The sequence below is a fragment of the Paralichthys olivaceus genome, chromosome 21 (genome assembly GCF_024713975.1).
Source record: "Paralichthys olivaceus isolate ysfri-2021 chromosome 21, ASM2471397v2, whole genome shotgun sequence".
NCBI lineage: Eukaryota > Metazoa > Chordata > Actinopteri > Pleuronectiformes > Paralichthyidae > Paralichthys > Paralichthys olivaceus.
The window spans coordinates 8,698,145-8,718,624 of record NC_091113.1 but is presented as its reverse complement, the minus strand read 5'-3'; the positions used below and the strand labels follow the sequence as shown (position 1 = coordinate 8,718,624).

The following is a 20,480-nucleotide window of genomic DNA, read 5'->3' as shown; positions in this document are numbered from 1 at the left end:
CACCAGTCAAGGACAGAAAGTGCATTGTTTACATAGTTATCTTTTAGGGTGTTTAAAAGTTTATATTTACTTTAAGAACATCTTGTGAGGCTTAAGTTGTTGCTGCAACTCGTATTCAGTAAATAGATGCAGGTTTGGAAATGTTGGGTGGGGGGATGATTGTGGGTTTAATGAGAATTAAAATCCCTGGAGCTCCATTAACCCATGTGGTTGTGTAACTGTTAGTTCTACGGAGAGAAACTCATTTAAATCCACATAGACCCCACTCACCATTCAGCACCCTGTTGTGTAAACATACATAGGTTAACTTCATAAAAAATTTAGATTAAAACTCAATGAATAATTCACTTATTTATTTAGCATGTTATCTACAGGTCTATTCTTGGAGAGAAAAGACGTTCTGCTCTTTCTTTCTTTCTCGTTGTAAAGATTCACAGAGTCTAAATGGCCCCTGCAAGAATCTCACCGCTATAATTAAGTATGTTCTGCATTTTTGTTTCCGTTTTCAGGTTATGGCCACAATGTTCCTCTCTCAGATGAAGGGAAGGCCTTCTGTATCTTCTACTCCGTCTTTGGCATCCCCTTCACCCTCTTCTTCCTCTCTGCCTTGGTGCAGAGGATCATGGCCGTGGTGACGCGACGTCCGGTGTCCTATTTCCACCGCCGATGGGCCATGTCTAAATCGAAGCTTGCCTTCATCCACGCCACCTGCCTCACTATCTTCATGACTCTGCTGTTCCTCATCATCCCGGCGTGGATCTTCATCGGCCTGGAGGAAGACTGGAACTTTCTGGAGGCTCTGTATTTCTGTTTCATCTCTCTGACTACCATTGGCCTTGGAGATTATGTCCCTGGAGAGACTCACAGTAAAGAAGCCAACCCACACCCACAGCTCTACAGGCTGACTATTACAGGTGAGTCCATGGCTGAATATACTGCCACTGCTGTCAGGCGGAAGACTTTTATCTCCAAAAGTAAAAATATTGAGCAATTACGGACAACTGGCTATTGCTGCAGTTTTATTGTAGCCCTGGTCTAGAACAGGTTTCATGAGGCAGAGCATTGGTGAATTGTCCCATTCTGTAGAAAAGTGAATCCAAACCATAGACTATAAATCAAATTGGATGGGAGCGTCTCCACTTACTCCTAACATCCAGAAAGCAAGCAAAAAAAAAACACCCACTGCCATCTTGCAATTTTGACTTAATGGTGGTGCTGGAGGAAAAGTCAGAGGATCCTTTAAATGACATAAAATAAAAACCATACGTATATAAAAATCTTTTAAAAGTATCCCGATTTTAGTCAGGGAAGGGCCCTGAGTTCTTTAATCTATTTAGCCTAATCTCTAATAATTAATGTTGAAGGTGTGGTTACCTTGTTTCTCTTTGACCAACACGCTTTCACTGTCCTGAGATCCTGTTTTCACCTTTAATGAACTGTACCTTCACTGTTAATGGTATATGACTCTTAAATATCATAGCAAACACTTACTGAACCAAATCTGTCAGGAGAGAAATGTGTCACTATGTCAACAAACACCTTGTTTCCTTGAGTGACTGATAATCCCCTTGAATGGAAATAAGACATGAACCTGAATCAGGCTCCCAGTATGATTGACTTTCATTTGATCCCTCCCTTATATAAACACACAGACACACATGATGTCATTAAAAACAAAAACCTGATTTGACCTTCGGTGCAGCGAGGCCGCAAAACTAGTTCCACTCTCAGAGCAGTCAAATAAAAGTGAGGTACCTTGGTCCAGTTGCGTGTTCGATGTCTGTCGGCGACAAGAGGGCGAGATGACGTTTCCTCTCCCGCCTGCTGGTCAAGGAAGCCCTGGGTGTTAGCTGTTAGCATTGTAGCTTCTCAGTCTGTTAAATCCTCACGGTTTCTCTCCTTGCGTTAGCTATGCAATGGCTAAGAGTCCACTGGCTTTGCTAACTGATGCTAACAAAATAAACACTGTGCTAATGAGCTAACACGCACCTGAAGCTAAAAACATTAGCTACAAACGCGACTTTACGACAAGTGCGGGTAGAAACTTTCTCCAGTTTCTCACAGATGATGTGCAGGAAAATGTTTTACCACTAAAAACATGACCTCACATCTGTTTGCTCAAACTTGACCCGGACTAATTAGTGAGTCAAGCGTCCAAATTGCGCTCTAACTCTACTTCCTGTCTCTGCGCGCCTCTGATTTTCTGCCAGCCAATGAGAGAGCAGTATTACGCTGAAACCCTCACACTACTTCCTGTTCCTGCAACGAACCCTTCACAATAAAACAAAGATATTTCGGGGCGTACATCAATTTCTTTTTATATTTATTTAATACACTGCACCCATTTGATTGTTTAAGAAATTACTTATTTATAAATACCTCAGGTTGGGATCGAACTGTCAACCCTGTGGTTAGTGGAAAACCCGCTCTTCCTCCTGAGCTCCAGCTGCCCAACTTAGTCACATCATTTTATCTCAACAGTATTTTTCTTACAATGTATGACTTTTTGAAAAGGTTAGGTACATATTTTCATATTAGTTCATGCTATTTTACCATTTTGACTTCCCTGATTGACACGTTTAAACAAAGCCATGACTGTTTGCCACCGCACCCATTAGTAATAGACCAAACCTTAAGATCTTATCAGTCACATGCTGCCATTGTGTTTGTGTGTGTGTGTGTGTGTGTGTGTGTGTGTGTGTGTGTGTGTGTGTGTGTGTGTGTGTGTGTGTGTGTGTGTGTGTGTGTGTGTGTGTGTGCGCCCCCCCAGTCTACTTGCTGCTGGGCTTGGTGTGTGCCCTAGTGGTGCTGGAGACGTGCTGTGAGCTCCCCCAGATGAGACGCCTCCGACAGAAGTTCTACCAAGAGAGTGTTCGGGAGCTGGACTCAGAGACGACCAACATCATCGAGCGGGACCAGCTAAGTGACGTCTTGGATCATGCGACAGATAGCCTACCGGCCATCTCATCTGTGTCCGAGCAGGCTGCATCTTTACGGCAACACAGCAAGTCTTACACCACAGGATCGCCTGATAACAGAAAACTGAGATGACAGACTGTTTTTAAGGAACTTGTGTATGAACTATTGCCACATATTCAGCTACTCAGGATATTCTGGCAATGACCTCTATCTTTATGGGCACTCTGGCCATGCTTGTGTCATTTAATTGCTTAAAAAGCGATTGCTTTCTGCTGTTGCCAACATCAACACGCATTTGGGTAGCAGCAAGAACCACCCACAGATAATCAGGATGGCGTTGTTTTCTTGTTCTCCCCTGTAGCTCCCATTCCCTGCAGATAAGAGCTGGATCTGTGACACAGAGGAAGGGCTGGGCCCCTGAACGGAGGGAAACCCCACAAGTTTCCACTTCCTGCCAAAGTCTTAAATCTTGAAGCCATAATTCCAGCACAGCACAGGATTTCACACTCCCTTTTTGCACATTGTATAATCTATAATCTATTTGCATAGGAAATTTGACTTCTTAACAGTCTTGCAGTTCAGGCAGAACGAGGCACACCATCACTTTGGGTATTGTACATTATATGGAAGAATTCAGAGTAAATGATTAAATAAGGGCAAGGAGGAATACATTTATTTTTTCTGGTTGAAAGCTCCAGATGGCATGTTTACAAAGTTCATTGTGGTGTTTATACTGCAACATGTTCCCTGTGGCCACTAGAGAGCAGCACTTTCATGTTATATACAAAACTGTGTTATTGAAAAATACAATTAAGGTGCAAGAATATGTCATTGTGACAACTAAGGCTGAGAAAACATGGAGTAGAACAAAGTAGTTTTTGATACAGCTTGTCTTGATGCTAAACTGAATGTAAATAATATGGTGGCGGATGTTTTTATGCCTTTAGTATTTATTTATTGGCACAACAGCCAAAATAAGGATATGACTTGTCTTTCATTATTTTGCTGCTGTTTTAGTTATAAGTTATGTTTATGGGTTGTAATGATTAGCAGAACTGTGTCAGTGTAGTTTTCATAGAAATCCAAATTACCCTTCTGGATGAGGTATAGATAAATCAAGCAACAATAAACATGATATAATATCCCAAACAAACAATTTATATAAACTTGGGTTGTTTTATTTATACAGTATCATATTCACATTAAAATTAAAAGACACAGACTGTACATGCAGACTGATGTGGGTGCACACATTCAAACGCACACATACAACCGCATTCACGCAGAAACACAGTAAACGTCCTTCAACCAGAGAAGCAGAGCTTACCCCCCCACCGTGAGAGAAAACATTTGTCCTCCTGAAATGTCCTTGAGTCCGTGTGAAGCTGCAGGACAAACAGTCCTGCAGCAGTAGTCGACCTTCGAAATCCTCATAAAGGCTGCAAAGTGTAAAGTTGACAATCTTTTTTTTCACAAATTGGTAAATAAGCTCACTCACAAACCCTCACATGTTCCCTTCACCACCTTTACTCAAACATACATCATATATGTTTGTGTGTGTGTGTATATTTTATATGATCTGTGGTTGTTTGGAGCACCGGGGCCAGAGGGGACGCAGGCTGAGGATGAAGAGGACGAAGAGCAGTATTGCGATGACAGTGACAATGGAGACGTAGCCAGCGTGGGGCAGAGGCGGGGAGTCAGGGGCCTCGGCTGGAATCATGTTGGTCAGGTTCAACATGTAGCCCAGCGTCCAGCCTGCGTCACTGCCTTTTATCTGAACAGAACACAAGGAGAGGGATCTTAAAAAACTGGTCGCTCTGATAAACAGGAAAATTGTCTTGTAAATCATATGCTATGGCCTTTACAGTCACTAGATGTCCACCTTACGGAAAACTTATGGGTGGTTTTTGGACCGTATATTTTGACGAATGACATTCATTCCTCCAGTAGAGTTCGGAGAAGCTGTTGTGAAGAGTTTATGTAGTTTTTATAGTTTTTATTTTCATTTTTCAAGATGTTTTTACTCATATGGCATTTCAACCACAATATAGTTTGTTTTTAATCTGCTGCCTTCATCTATATGAATCTAATGTTGGGGACACACTTATAATTAAATACATACTGATGTTTTACCATATTTGACACAACCATTTACTGTTTTTCTGACGATCAACTGGCATGTAATCCAGGCCTGAATTATATTTAAACAATTCAATCACAAGTTTAATTTTCCATTGTGCAGGGGCAGGCATCACTGCTACCAGGATGAAAATGAAGACTTCACTGCGAGGTGAGATGTAGGTTGAAAATTTCTCATAGGTATATCTAAATGCCATGTCACTCTCACAGCTACATGGCATTGTTCTACTGGATGAGTCTTATGCAGGACTTCTTCCATGTACTATCTTTACAGAGGCAATGAAATAGCCTTTGAATGTTTAACCTATGTGTTTAAACCCACCCTTATTTACATCCAATAAATCCTTTCCTTAGTAATCGGCCCCTCTATCCGGTGATGCTTCTTTTTCATGAAAGAATGAGACATTTTGACACGTCACTGTAGGAAAAGTACTGATGTAAATAATAAAATACACAAAAGCTGAGTTACATGTAGCTGCTTAAGTTTTAGGGTCATGGGACTCCTGAATACCAGCAGCAATAACAAATGGTAAATGGACAGGATTCATTCAATTCAATATAGCACTTTTTTTATGTACACCTTCATAGAGTTTTCTATAGCACTTGTTCATGTATAGCACTTTATTCTGTCACACACCATTCATACACTACAATTAGAGTTTTAGTATCTTGCCCTAGGACGCTTCAGAATGCAGACTATAGGAGCCGGGGATCAAACCATCGGTCTTCTGTTTGGTACATTTCTTTTCACTTTTTCTAACATTGCGAGAAAGGGCCTTTTTGATATTTTCACAAATATTGCAGGGATTAGTTCTTGATGAAAAAGAATATTACATTGAAGATGGCCCTCGATGGAGGTATGTTCTCTACTGGTATCTATAGTTTTGTGTTTTTTTGCTGTTATTATTTAGCTTGAAACACCTATAATATAACTTGAACAATTTGGATCTGTTGGTCCAGTATGGCCATTAGCGATATTACTTATACCTAAGATTCTTGAAATAGGCCTTAAGTAGAAATCACTGACTGCTCTAGACTGTACTCAGACACACACACAAACACACTGGTCAGTAGGATATGACCTCAGGTGGTGTCACGACTCCGTGCTTTGAGACACAGGAAAGGAGTGGACTCTGATCTACTGACCTTCTTGATGAATTTTATGTTGGGGTAGTTCTGTGATGTGAAGTTGTATCCTTCTGTCAGCAGGGTGATGATGTACGTGCCAGAGAAACAATACTCGGCCAGATATTTTAGTTTCACTCCTGGATGCTGCTGCTTTATCTGTTCACGTAGGTCAAAAGGTCACAGTCAGTCAGGAAACAGAAAAGGTGTGAAAACAGAGAAACTTGGCCTTTTCCTCTATTTGTGCATAAATATTTCCCAACCTGGTTCCAAGGGGTAGCACAGTAGTGTGATAGCTTCTCAGTGACAGCTTCAAGAGGGATGGATGTGTCTGTCAGATTGAGGAAGTTCATCACAAAGTAGTATGCAGAGAAGGCCTAGAGTGAGACAGCAAGGGAGAAGGAAAATGAAGGAAGAAATCAATCTTTGGTAAATAAAATAAGCAGTTTAGATTTTGGTGAAAAAGCATCTCTCACTACTTTCACAATCAGAAAGAGAAGTCATGGTGAAGATGACAACAGGAATCACTTGAGTCAATTGGGGGGGTGGACTTTCTCTGGCCTTTTTCCTGATGTATTCCCATGGGCTTACTCAGATATTCTCCAGAGCTTTTACCAGGGGGCTGGCAGGAAAAACTCTGACATTTCTCAAATACATCTGATAATTTCAGGAGAATATTCACAGTTCAGTGCATGGGGTTTCACAACATACAGATCTGTGCCCACAGACAGCACCCGGGCCAGCGCCTCATCGCTCACTGATATATGAATAAATAGACACTGACAGCCGTGTTACCCTACCCCAAATGGCCCCTGCAACCGTGGCTGGAAGACCCCATTGAAAGAGCACTGGCTGTATTTGCACTGTTTGAAGTTGAAGTTGCGTTTGACGACTTCTTGGCACTGAGAGAAGTTTCCTTTCCCTGTGTGAGTGAAGGTGGCAGGAGCTCCCTGGGGTTTCATGTTGGACACGCAGGGGCTGTCATAGACGATGGAGTAGTTCTTTGTCTCGATGTAACCAGGGTTGAAACAGGGATCTGATATGGATACTGGACCTGACTAGGGGAGAGAGTGAGATACAGAGCAGACGCTAATTGAATTTAATGTCTGTGTTGGGTCATTTTGTGTCAAATCATCTCTGGGTTATCACATCACAGATCTTAATGAAATTTGTTATGCTGATCACGTAAGAACCAATGGAACCCAAGTTGTATTTGTCCCAATTCCAATTAAGGGAGACATGGGCTAATGAAATTTGTGACTTTGACTGGTCATATCTTTTAGAGAAATTGTTATCATATCTTAATAAAGCTGTGCTCCATATTTATGCAAACAGTATGCAATCTCCAATATCACAGCATTATGAGTGATTACTGTATATCAGTTGATGTAAAAAATACACATTCCAAAACGGCGGCCAACTCGAGCTGCGCTGTTCTAATCATGTCACATGCCTCACTCTCCACAATCCTCTATCCTGCACGCCCTCCCAATGTGGTGCTCTATTTGAGCTGCAAAGATTTCCCATGCCTCCCTTTGCTAGTCAATGCTTCTGCTTCCCTACGTCAGTATTGCTTCCTGCAGATTCAGCCCCTCCACCACCCCAGCAACTACCTATTGGCTCCGGTAGGAGGAAGTGAGGAAGCTGAAGCCTAAAGCCAAACTCTAACTATGTTCTCCTGCTCCATTTTGTTTTGTTCTGTGTATGTTTGTCATGAATGTTTTGAGTCAGCCCATAAAGGTTAAACTTGGTTAGCCCATAAATTGGGATCCAAGACACCTGAAATTTCAATTCCATTGGTTTCTGTGACGTGTCATGATTTTATGCAGAATTACTCTATTCTTGTATATGTAATACTGAATAAAAAAAAATAAATAAAAAATAAAAAAAATCAGATTTAATTGGAGAAATGTATGTCTGAAGTTTACCTGAGTCTGTTTTGCCAGCGTCATCCGTAATGCTTGGTCTTTCCCGTAACACAGGAAGCTGTGAGTGTACAGGTTGTAGTCATTACCGTAGAGTCGGAAGGCGACACCGTTGTCGGGGGACTCGGAGCCGTGAAAATCGTCTGACACAAAGCTAATTTGAGTGGAGGCCCCACCAAGGTCGAGGGCGCCTCTGGTTTCCAAGCTCTGCAGCAGAAACAAAAAGTCAGTGCATGGCAGACAAAGCACATCTAAAGTGGTCAGAATTGCATGAGACATACATCCTGTGTGTGTGTGTGTGTGTGTGTGTGTGTGTGTGTGTGTGTGTGTGTGTGTGTGTGTGTGTGTGTGTGTGTGCAAACCTGTTTGAGGCGATCATCCAAGTAGTTGACCGTAACCCATCCGAAGGCACCCTCTTCCTGGCCGCTGAGGATTCTCGCTCCCTGAAAGGAAAAGGGGAACTTTTGCAGCGCTTCCTCCACAGCCTGAAAGACCTTGTCTGACGCCAAGCTGTTCTCTAAACTGCATGGACCCACAACAAAAATGTATTAGATTGATTCACATCCACAAGTCAATCAATACAGCAGCACATTAATAATAAATAGACTGCATCGTATATAATTCACATGACAGCAACACATTCAGCGCTCAGGCAGTAAAGTTCACGTGGGGATAAATCACAGAACAGGGGTGGAAAATACTCTGGGTAGCAGCACATTACAGAGGTGAGGCTAAGGATGCTGTTGCACTAGTGTCACATGAAAAGGCCGATTGTGGCCCTTGTTTGATTATGTGGATGACTGCAGTTGTGAACCGTACTTAAGTAATCTCATCCCCGCAGTAGCACCCAGGTAAAGAGGGGTCTCGCTGTGTCTCTTTTCAGGGACTCGCTGCCTGGCCTCCTGCATGCACTCACTCAGAGACTCCCCGGCTTTCCTAGGAACAGACGCGTAGCTGGAAATACCTGGGCCTGCATGAAGAACAAAAACAGGAAGGTGTCTTTCATTCATTTTTGATTTAGATACCATGAAATATAATGAGGCCCTTAGAGGTCAGAGACGCTAGCCTTGCATGGACTGGCAACTAAAGAGAGGTTAGTGAAAACGTTATCATGATATTATTTTCCTTTGTTTAAGAAGGCACTGGATCCTAATATTATCCTACTTTGTGTTTTGGATCTAACCTGTGTGAGTCTATGATTTCTGAAAACAAGTGTTGATCCTACTGCCTGCAGAAATCAATCAATCAATTGCATGAGAAGGTTCCTCTTCGGCTGAGGCACAAACTATGATGTCATGTTATCTATATTAATGATTAATAAGTATGGTAATGTTATTGTTCTGAAGAACACACAAGGTGAAACCCAATTATTCTCCTGGGTTTGATTAGCCAGCGAGTGATTGGCTTGGCTCAGCAAACATTGGCTATAGAATCACCCTGCATCGTTTGCTTTTATACTGATATTAATATTGTTGTTTTTATTGTACACATTATTATTAATTTGCCAACTCTCTTGGGTAGTCATATCATTTTCTGCATGTTTATTTTGTATTCTCATCTACCAGCACCGTAAAAGCAAAAATAATTAGCAGCACAAACTGCATAACAACATCTGGACCATAAAATCTTTTTATTTAGTTTGAGTTTATTTAGAGACAAGATGATTTATTTGATAAAAAAGTGTTTTTTAATTCAGCTTTGAATTGGTAGTTGGTAAATCATTTGTCAAGTGTCATGAATTTATAATTGAGCCAAAACAAATTCTAAGGAAATCATTAATAAAGAGATTATTTCACTTTCTAATACAATAATCCATCAGGTTTAGATTTTGAGATGCTAATGAGTTTTTAATAAATAGACTGTGGCTGCAAATGGCCTTTAAGACTTACAGCTAAACAGATTAGAGCTGAAATGATTATGTATCTATTATTTAATTTATTCATCTGCAATGATTTTAATAATCAGTTGTACATAATTCTTTAAGCTGAACTACTAATCATCATCCAGCTCCACCAATGTGAGGATTGTCTGCTTTTTCAGAACTGAAAGTTCCAGGGTGCTGAACTAAATAAAGACATTTGAGGACGTCACCTTGAGCTTTAGGAAGTTGTGATGCAATTATTTCATCGTAAATCCAGAAAATTTGTCGCACTGTCCGGAAATAATTTGTCTGTGATAACCATAGAGTGTATACACAGATGGAGTACATGACAGCTCCCAAAAACTGAAGCCAAAGTGTCTCCATCACCCCTGGTGGCTGGCTGCAGTTCAGGTCATAAACCTTGCCTCCTCCATGTAAGTGGATGGGAAAAGGATCAAAGTATCCTTTTATATAGTCAAAGTATTGTTCTTTCTCAAAGTGCGATTTAATGCTGAAACTTGACGGGACCACACAACCATTGCTTCAAATGACAATCACCACTGCACAAATGACATTAGAAGATGCTATGAACACATTTACTACAAAATATTTGTGATAAATGTTAGCTCACTTGAATATTTGCATCAGTGAGCTTAAGGGGCTGTACACCTGAATGTGTGTGTCTGTGTAACACATTGTGTGCAGCAGATTTTACCTTTGACTTTGCAGGAATGCGTCTGTTCAACTCTGCCAGTGTTGTTATCTTTCTCTGCCGGCCACTCGTAGATATACAGAGCTGTGTGGGAGGATCCAGCGTCCAGCACGATTCCATACTGAGAGAGAGACAGACAGTCAGGAAACCAAGCTCAGAGCTGGGGCTTTAGGTATAAATATCAAACGTTAAGCGTAAAGACGTGATGGAGATGATCCTCCGCGTTATGGTGTACATCGTGCCAGCTGTGTTTTAAAGTTTGTGCCTGTGCAACATGGGAGGATTCATTGGCCTGTAGCCCTGCTGATGATATCCATCAGAGTGATGACTAGGATTGGGTAGTATTGGGGATTTTCTGTGATAAATCTGTACTTTTAAAAACGGTTCCGGTGCCTAAATGGTACCAAAACTGATACTTTTTGAAATTTAACATATTAACAGTTGAGAGTTTGGCATTACTACATTACAAAACAGCAGCAGCACAGAGACTATATAACTGTCAAAGAGATTCAAACTGGACCTGCATGTTGGACCACAATTAATTTTGATTCAATATCCTTATCATTATTCACTGGCCTTATTTGCTGATGGGTTTATAGAACCAGTGCTACAGTATGAGGTCACGGTGACAAAGAGACCATATTAGGCTTGTGGAGTCCGATCTCCCTGTAATGCACACACAGAGAGCAGGCTACAGCCGCTTGGTTCTTTTCCTCCATACCATACCTTGTACTTTTGGGGGAGAGGCCTGTTCTGCAAAACTGCTACCGTCACCAAGGCAACAATCGCTATGACACCAATCACAGTGAAGATGATGGTCACTGGCGTGTGCCAGGGGTTCTTCTCTTTCATCTCTGAGAGCGGGGGCGTAAAGACAGCCAGACAGGAAGTAGAGGCAAGGGGGTTTATCGGGGGTAGACGTGTGAGGACCAGGGAGGGGAGGACACATTGGAAAGAGAGACAGAGGAAGAGGAGCGTGTGTTAGGCAAGTCTTGCATCCAGATGTTGAGTGATGTCACAGCATGTGTGTCTGAGAGAGAGGCTGTCGTGGGGGCTGCAGAGTGTGTTTAACCGTATTATTTTGTAACCAAGGACTACAGATGGATTTCTAGTTTGGACTTTCTGAACTCACGCCAAGCTGCTCATTGATTCTGAGGTGGGCTGCATTGATTTCAGCCACAGTATGTTTTGAAAGGGTCTTCCCTTCCAACAGCATCCAAGTATTTCTCTAACGCTGAAAGATCAACAGAGATTCCCACCTTTTTTTAATAGGACCCCAGCTGGGCTGTTCACACAAAACATGAGTAGTTTGGGCTTCAATCTAAAAGACAACTTGTGTATTGTGGTGGGAACATTGGGCTACTGTACTTAAAGGTAGAGAAATGATCGGTGATTAATCATTTCAACATCCTGTTAAAGGGATTATTTTAATCTTAATTATATTAGTCTGCTGAGGCTGACCCTACTTTGTTTGGTTTTCCATTCCTTCCTAAGTACTCATTGACTTTCCACTGTTGACTAATGGGATTTGACACACACACACACACACACACACACACACACACACACACAGACACACACACAAAATATATATATTTACGGTGTTCTTAAGGGACAAATAAGGGTGTTGCAAGCTTCTGAATTCAGGTTATTGTGAAAAAAGACAGATGAACAAGATACAACCCTGAACTGCTACACCCATACACACACACACACACACACACACACACACACACACACACACACACACACACACACACACACACACACACACACACACACACACACGCACACTGTCTTCTTCGCACACACACACACAGCTGCTCGATCATTACCAAGGTAGGTATACTGGCAGACACTGTCCAGGTGCACATGACTCCAAAGTAAACACAAACTGAGCTGTATGTTGTAAAGTACAGTACACACACACACACACACACACACACACACACACACACACACACACACACACACACACACACACACACACACACACACAAACACACACACACACACTGACTTTGTCTATTGCGGTAAAACACATGAAAACCGAAGCATACATTACGTCAAAGCACCCACAGTGAGCAGAGCAGAGCGATGAGCACTTACCTCTGTCGTCTACTTCAATGAACTTAGCACTGGCAGGGGAGGGAGAGAGAGTGAGAGAGAAAGAGAGAGATGGTGTGAGAGAGGGAGGGGGGGTGAGAAAGAGAGTGAGAGTGGAAGTAGAAGGGATAGGAAAATATGGGAGAGCAGGAAGAACAGAGAATGAACAGAGGGGAGGTAGCAGTGTGATAAGAGGAGGAAAGATATTTTTTTTGTTTTTCCATCGTGGCCGGACAGAGGATTAGAATGAAGCTGTGTGTTTGTGTATTTCTGGCGGAGCAGCACTGAAGCACTGAGTTTGGCATTTCCTCCCCAAGCCGGGGCAATGCAGCCGGTCACTATGGAGACACAGCTTAAAGTGTGTTTCTGCGTGTGTCAGTGCACTCTCATGTGTTTTTGAATCCCTTAAAAGGGTCTCTCTCTGTCTCCCTCTCTCTTTCTGTGAACGAATGAGAGCACTACTCCCTCCCTCTCCTTCTTTTCATTCTGTGTAGGAGGGAGGGGAAGTGGGGGACTCCCTTGTTCAGCTGTTTTTTTATTACTGGCAGGCTGTGATGTCATCTCTGTGACGGATTGGGATCCCCTACTTTTCTCTGAAGCTCCCTGTGTGTGTGTGTGTGTGTGTGTGTGTGTGTGTGTGTGCCTATGTGAGTGAGAAGAAAGGGGTTGCTGGAGAGCCAGTGTGTGTGCAGACCCGAAACATGACCAGCCTGCAGATGTGTTGATCCATTCACAGATTCATTCCTTTTTCCACGTCTCACTGAACACACAAACACTGTTAAAACATGCACCATGTTACAGTATGTAACACTAATTACTGGTGTTCGACTTAAGGAAACACACACACACACAAACACACATGAATTCAGTGTTTATGCTGGAAAGAGTCCACAAGTGGAAACAAAAACAAATACTCACAAACACAGCCACATAGATAGTATTCTATAATTGTTTGACCGTCTCCAAGTAAACAGAACAAAGTTCATAGCTTTTCTTTAACATGGCCCCAGGACTGTCTAGACCAGATAAAACTGTTTATTTATCCACTTTGTATTCTCTGTGTAAACATAACTTTGTCCCAATTTGAAATCTTCTATCTTTTTCATAGTTTCCAGTGTAATATTCTATCTGTCTCATATGAAAGTTACAGTCAAAATAATTTATCTCTTAGCTTTAAATGACTAAATTTGGGGTAAACATTTCAAAGCAACATCAGACCTACATTTTCAAAAGAAAAAGAAAGACACGTTTGTGACCTCTAACTGCTTTACGACCCTCCATAAGACTGACCCTCTGAAACTTGAACCCCTTCTGACACGAGCCATAAAAAAACAGGTATGTGTTGCAGGGTCAGGCTTAGGCTTCTAAGTGGATGTTTCCTGATTGGATTTAGGCTCAATGATTGTCTCTAGTGTTGCCACATAATGGAATTAAATCTGAACAAAGCAGACGTCAAACAAGAGGCAATAACAAGAACTGACTGGTTTCAGGCTCAGACACCTGCCAATTAAATCAAACGTAGTAAAGAGAAGTTTGATATTTTGATATCTCCCCTAATTAATATTTTTATTTGAAAACAGTGAGATGTGTTTCAAAGGTCTAAAATATGTTGAAAGTGGCTTTTGAGTTGACATTATTTTGTCAAACATGAAAACGTTTTGCCAACTAATGATCTTTTGTTCAGATAATTTGCTCGTCTTCTTTCAAAGGAGTTTTGCAGAATTTTAAGCAAATGCATGTGTTAAAAAAACTGTTGATTCAACTCAGACAAGTACTCTCAACGAAAAGAGAACATTATCTTAAATAAATATGAATAGTTGACAAAACTGATTTTAAGGAAGTTAAAAATATAAAAAAATATTGGGAAAAATGTCAAAACAATTAAACATAAAAAACATGTGGAACTCAGTGGCTTGAAAATGGAAAATCAATAAATCCATTGACACAAAAACCAAGATCATCAAACATTTCTTTAAGGCTTTCAGCCACAACGCAGCGAAATGGAAACCATAAAAATTGTGATCGCCAAACACTGTGTAATGCAACATCATGTGCTGTTTGTTGAGTGCATGTATAATTTATGAGAACAGTATAAGTGATTACACAAGAACATCTGCGATATATCTGTTGGTTGAGGTAAACAACAAGCCTTGAACAATGGACGACTCCATTAATGACGGCTGAATGCAGCTACAAGAAACACATGGTTTTTACAGCCCAAATCAAACTCTACGAGGGATGTGGTTACAGTAGAGCTATAAAGATTCCATAAGTTGACCTGAGCCTCACCCATCCCCCCACTTGCTGTTAAATCTCAGTTAAGTGGCAGATGGAACATTTGATTTCCAAAGTCTTTCCTTTGTTTCTGTTGAGACAGCTCACTCTCTTGTGTAATCACTTATCCTATTGCAATGTTGTTGGCAGCCGACTAAACAGATACAGACACCCAGCCACAAACGCATGTCGAGACAGAAACAGGGCTTACCTGAGCACCAAATTAAGAGCATGAAATCATCGGGTGACTCTCTTGGAACAACAACACAGACTGCAGCACCGGGCTCACAGGCCACACAAACACACATCTGTACTTGAGGAAATTTAATGACATAATGCATTCCTTAATGATCACAACTTTGTCCTAACCCCAGGCCTTAGCGTATCCTCAATCTACTCGAGTCCTAACCCCAAAAAACAAGATTTCCCCTCAAAGAGCCACATGGAGGAGGAAGGACCGAGCCAGATGTTCTCCCACTCCCAAAGATGTCCTCAGCCGACACATGCAGACACACAAATACAATGTTTTGTTCACAGGCACGCAGATTTTGCATATATACACAAGTCCACACCAACAACAGCAAAAGGTTAAACCACGGATGGATGATATGTCAGCTATCAAATATAATTTTTTGTACAACGAATGGAAGTGGAGAAGCGTTGTCCATCTTTTAAATACAGTCTATTGTTTAAACCAGTGAAGTATTTGCATTGTTTTATAAAGTAATAGGATTCTGAAGTGAATACACTTGAACCTGAAATTGGATGAGTGATAGAGCTGCGCTTTATGGGTGAGTGTGACTCGTAGTTTCAAGTGCTTTGAGAGACTGTTAGGACTTAAGAAGTGCTATAAAACATGACATCTATTTACTATATCCAACAACCCGCCCACCCCTTCTCCTGCTGGAGCCGCCTATGGTCAACACAGACGAATGATTCCACTCATGTGTGCCACAGTCTTTCCATCCCTGAGCTTTCTGTAAACAAAAATGTATTGTTAAGGTGAGGACTGGATCGTTCCGACTGCGATACAAGGGAAGACGAAGCGGTGGGAAAGCGAGCACAGAGGAACAGAAGTGGAAAACACAATAGCATCTGCAATCAATCAGATTGACACCTTAGGTGTGACGAAAATAACTAAAGACTTTAAAATATTTTTTAGCAAGCAATGTAAATAAAGAAAAGCCTTAGTATGTGCTTCATCAAAGCAAATAGTTTACAAAAGGTAATAGGTCTTGAGATTCACGTCAAGCCTGAAGAGGGATGTTTAGTTGAAGAGCATAAAGAGCGTTCACATACAAAAACTACGTTCAACAACTCTGACACATAAAATAACATTCACAGCATGAAACTATTTTTATTTGACACACACAAACACACACACATACACATACACGCACACACACACACACATACACACAGGCAGACACAGTCACACACATTTGTGCAGCTATCCTTATTAGGACTTTGAGTTGACTTCCTAACTTCTAAACCAGGACCTCAGAAATCACATTTTGGGTGACTTGGCTTTGGTCCCCACAAGGTGAACTGGTCCTGAACAGGTTGCTGTTTCTCCGGCAGAAGGTCCCTAAGAAGGCTATAAAAACAAGTACTCACTGACACACACACATTCTTCCTGCCTCATGTTGACCATTAACAATATTCATCCCGTAATCTTTAGACTTTAATCTTCACAGAGTGTAATGTTTACCACAACCTAACCCTGTATTTGTGGAGTCTGTATGCAATATTTTGTTTAAGGGAACTAACTAAAAATAATTTTGATTGCACACAGACATGTTAATGGTTCATCATTGTTTTCCACTATGTTCCCTGAATGCCTGTTTTTGTGCTCTGTAACTTGGATTAAGTAGGTACAATCTTGCATGGGAAGTGTGTAATGCTTTACAGACCAACTTCACGCACAACCAACTATGAGCCTTCAGCTGTAAGAAGCTAACTGGGTACTTTCAGTGCAAAGATCATGGCAGAGAGACTTGCTTCTAGCATATCTGCTCCTCTGTTTATAACTGCTGTGGCTTCAGATGTTGCCAGTCAGGAGTCATGTACTGGTCTATTTCTGCAAACCTGCACCTGAGAAGCTCCGTTCCAGAACTGACCAGTTACCCACAACTCTCTGCAAGTCAAAACTTGACCTGCCTGATCCATTAACATATGACCTGCGACCTAACACAGTCTCTCAAATCAGCTCAGTTATGGCCTCCATGTTTTCCCATGTTGGTGGTTGAGTTGTGTTCTTGGAAACTTATCTATTGGGAAACTTAACTGTCTATTTTGGCAACACCAGTGCTCCTGCAGATGTCAATGTGTTTCATCAGCAGTGACGTGCCGAGCCTGTGGCAATCAAAAGCTGATACTTCACACTTTTTACAAGTAGCAAAGTCCCTGAAAACGTATCACTGGCAACCTGTGGGTACCCAACCCAGTGCAGGACTCTAAATCAGATTAGCAGTATCAATTGCTTTACTCTTGCTGGTTTGACCTAAGATTATGATTTTATTTTTATTGTAAGAGCAATTACAGTCTTTTATTTTTAATTACCATTTGTGGCTGTAGAGGCCACTGTTGCCACTGCTCAGCACTTGTTGTTTTAAGTCCTGATTATAAAGCTTCGACTGTATAAAAAGATAGACGACATGACAGCTCCCCGAATGTGAGGCCAAAGTGTCTTCATCGGCAACTGGTGGTTGGCTACAGTATAAGTTATAAATCAGTACCTCATCCATGGGTTCTGTCGGTAGTTAGTTTTTATCGCACTAATGTATGTTAAAGTGTTAATTTTTCCGGTTAGTTTGGTTTTAATTAATTATTCAATGCTATTAAAATGGGGTGAAATGTCACGATTGACCGATAGTGTTTTGAGACCTAGTCAGGTCATTTGTCAATGTTTTACGATGTATGACATTAAGGAGACGCCATGTCTGCTGATCTGAAACTTTGGGCTCCTCACAATTCTCCTGTGACACAGCAGTGACATATATTGTTTTGATGCAAGTCAAACCACTTATTGTTCCACATCTGGATTTTGTGCAAGGGGCCAAATTAGAAACAATTGGAGAATGAATTGATGAAAGTTGAATTATGAATTAAATGTCATATTTTTGATAAGATACCGTCTTTGGATGTAAATCTGATATGACAAATCACAGCCATCAAACAATTGCAGTGGAGTGAACATCAAAAGTCTGACGAGACAGATTATTTATTGTACTTAATTATTTCCGACAAGGAGGTTTTGTTTTCACTGGCATTTGTTTGTATTTTAGCAGGATTACTCAAAAACAAGTGGGCGAATTACAACAAACCTTTGTGGAAGAATGCGGTACAGGTCAAGGAAGAATGCAGTACAGGTCAGGGAAGAATGCTTTTAATTTTGGTGCAGATCAAGGTCCCAGGCTGGATCCAGGAATTTCTTTTCTATTTTTGCATCAATTCTCAACATGATTTCTCAGAGAATAAATTATGGACCTTGATTAGAAAGGGGGACTGTTGGGCCTTGTCAGAGGTATGTGCTCTACTGAAGAGAATTCTATTTATGTCTATGTAGTGTTGCTTACATGCTCAAACCTGTTGGTATAATCTAATAATGAAGACTTTTAATAAAACAATTATTAAATCAGAAAGGACTTTACAGTATTGCTTTAAAAAATTACAGAGTTCTATGTAATTCCCACCCATTCTAACAAACACACAATGCTGTGCCTCAGAACTCATTGTCCTCGAACTGTCAGTGAGCCCCTTTCTTCAACCTTTTCCTATTAATCAGACAAGCTTTTGTTTGTCTGATGACTGACCATGCAGCTTTAAAAATACCCCTGTTCAGGCTGTTGCGAAACCGCACAGTGAAAAAGCTTCTTCCTGTAAAAGGGGAACCTCTGGACGGCATCATGTGATAAGAAAGAAAGTCCTCAGTGGTGTTCAGTGCAGTTTGAACTCACCCACAGGACAGACTGACACTGACCCTAAGCTTCAGCAGAGAGGAAAAATAATGACATTTACTGTCTCTCCAAAGGTTGCTGCTGAACATCCTTCCCTGGGATGAAATAATAGCCCCACATCTAATTCAAATCCCACAATGGTGTTTACTTTCACAGAGAAGCAGTGGCTTTATCTTGACAGGACAGAGAATGTCATCAGTCCGATAATATAAGCAAATTTGACTTTAGCATACACTTTTCAGATTGTCCAAACATCCTTGAATTCACAGATATCTACGTTATCTAAAACAAACCTTTTTAGGTGGGTTCAGATGGTGTTCAGGGGTCAAAATTGAAAAAGCAAAACCAGAAAAGTGGTGTGTAGCCTTTTTTCATTTAGAGTTTTGAGATTTGCTTCCTCAGCACTAGTGGAGTTGAATGGACTTTAATTTTAGTTGGGTAACCCTAACCCTAACTCTAACCCTAACCCTATTGAAAAAGTTCACCTTTATTGCACCGGGTGAACACAGATATGTTAAATATCTAAATTTGCGATTTAAAAACCCTATTGAATGAACAAATAATACTTATCTCTCATATTGTATTTTTTACACTGATTGACAAATGCTGCACAGTCTGGTTCATACTGAGCATGAAGTCTGCAACTATAATTAGTTAATTGCTTCATGGAGCAGTTAATGGTTCAGATATATTGACATAAAAACTGTAACCCTCCCCCCACAGCATTGAATCAATCAGATCATCATCATCAGTCACATGCACTTTACCTGATAAACCACCATAAACCCAGATGCTCTGTGTGAGTGTGCTGCTGTGTTGAGTAAAATAATAACACAGACCATCAACTGCCCCTGCTAAATCCCACGTGTACACACACACACACACACACACACACACACACACACACACACACACAAACACTATACACAAAAAGACACACACAGGCACCTGCCTGTCTCAAACGTGCACATGCAATGGAAAAGTCACACACCTGCCCCGCACTGCTGCTACAAGAACACACACTCACCTGATACATGACTGCTGATACATCCTACTCCTGAATACATTTTCTGCTGCTGCGTGTGTGTGTGTGTGTGCGCGTGTGTGTGTGTGTGTGTGTGCGTATGCCAGTCAGCAGTACACCTACCTCTTTGTGCGGACATGGGTTCTTTCTCAGCAGCAACACAATGCTCTTTCTATTCTTTGCCCCCCCTCTCTCTCGCTCTCTCTCTTTCTGTCTCCCCCTCTTTCACTCTCTCACTCTTCCACTCTCTTTCTCTCTGGTAACCTAGCTCTCTCTCTCCCCAGTGTAACGTTTTTCACCACCTCCTTTCGCATACACTCGCTTTAATAAGGGAACCAGCTTCCCTCCTCCCTCCTGCTCAGCCCACTCCCCTCCTACTCGAGCGCCTTTCCCTGTGCCTTCTGTTTACCCCCTCTCTCTCTTTCCCTCTACA

The 20,480-nt window shown here is 41.4% G+C and overlaps 2 protein-coding genes and 1 long non-coding RNA gene across 5 annotated transcripts in view; 1 reads left to right on the top strand and 2 right to left on the bottom strand.

Annotated features, from left to right (window-relative positions):
* Positions 1-2,763, bottom strand: part of LOC138406004 (uncharacterized) — an 11,613-nt gene extending 8,850 nt beyond the window's left edge. The window contains exon 1 of the long non-coding RNA XR_011239674.1: positions 1,756-2,763. This is a non-coding gene — a long non-coding RNA (uncharacterized lncRNA). The remainder of the gene's footprint in view (positions 1-1,755) is intronic.
* LOC109626953 (potassium channel subfamily K member 1-like) overlaps positions 1-4,075 on the top strand; it is a 7,411-nt gene extending 3,336 nt beyond the window's left edge. The window contains exons 2-3 of the mRNA XM_020083224.2: positions 510-914; positions 2,771-4,075. Of these exons, the coding sequence (XP_019938783.1) occupies positions 510-914; positions 2,771-3,051 (686 nt within the window). The 3' untranslated portion in view covers positions 3,052-4,075. The remainder of the gene's footprint in view (positions 1-509; positions 915-2,770) is intronic.
* On the bottom strand, positions 4,076-20,480 carry entpd1 (ectonucleoside triphosphate diphosphohydrolase 1). 3 transcript variants are annotated; one of them, XM_020083222.2, is made up of 10 exons: positions 20,171-20,480; positions 11,411-11,538; positions 10,688-10,805; positions 8,931-9,081; positions 8,474-8,633; positions 8,115-8,318; positions 6,987-7,244; positions 6,450-6,563; positions 6,208-6,345; positions 4,076-4,696 (listed from the first exon to the last, which is right to left on the bottom strand). In XM_020083222.2, exons 1-10 carry the CDS (start codon positions 20,184-20,186, stop codon positions 4,490-4,492), a joined length of 1,494 nt encoding a protein of 497 aa, XP_019938781.2. In that variant the 5' UTR covers positions 20,187-20,480; the 3' UTR covers positions 4,076-4,489. The 3 variants fall into 3 exon arrangements, with proteins under 3 accessions (XP_019938781.2, XP_019938780.2, XP_019938782.2); XM_020083221.2 differs by lacking the exon at positions 20,171-20,480 and adding an exon at positions 20,051-20,132; XM_020083223.2 differs by lacking the exon at positions 20,171-20,480 and adding an exon at positions 12,794-17,993.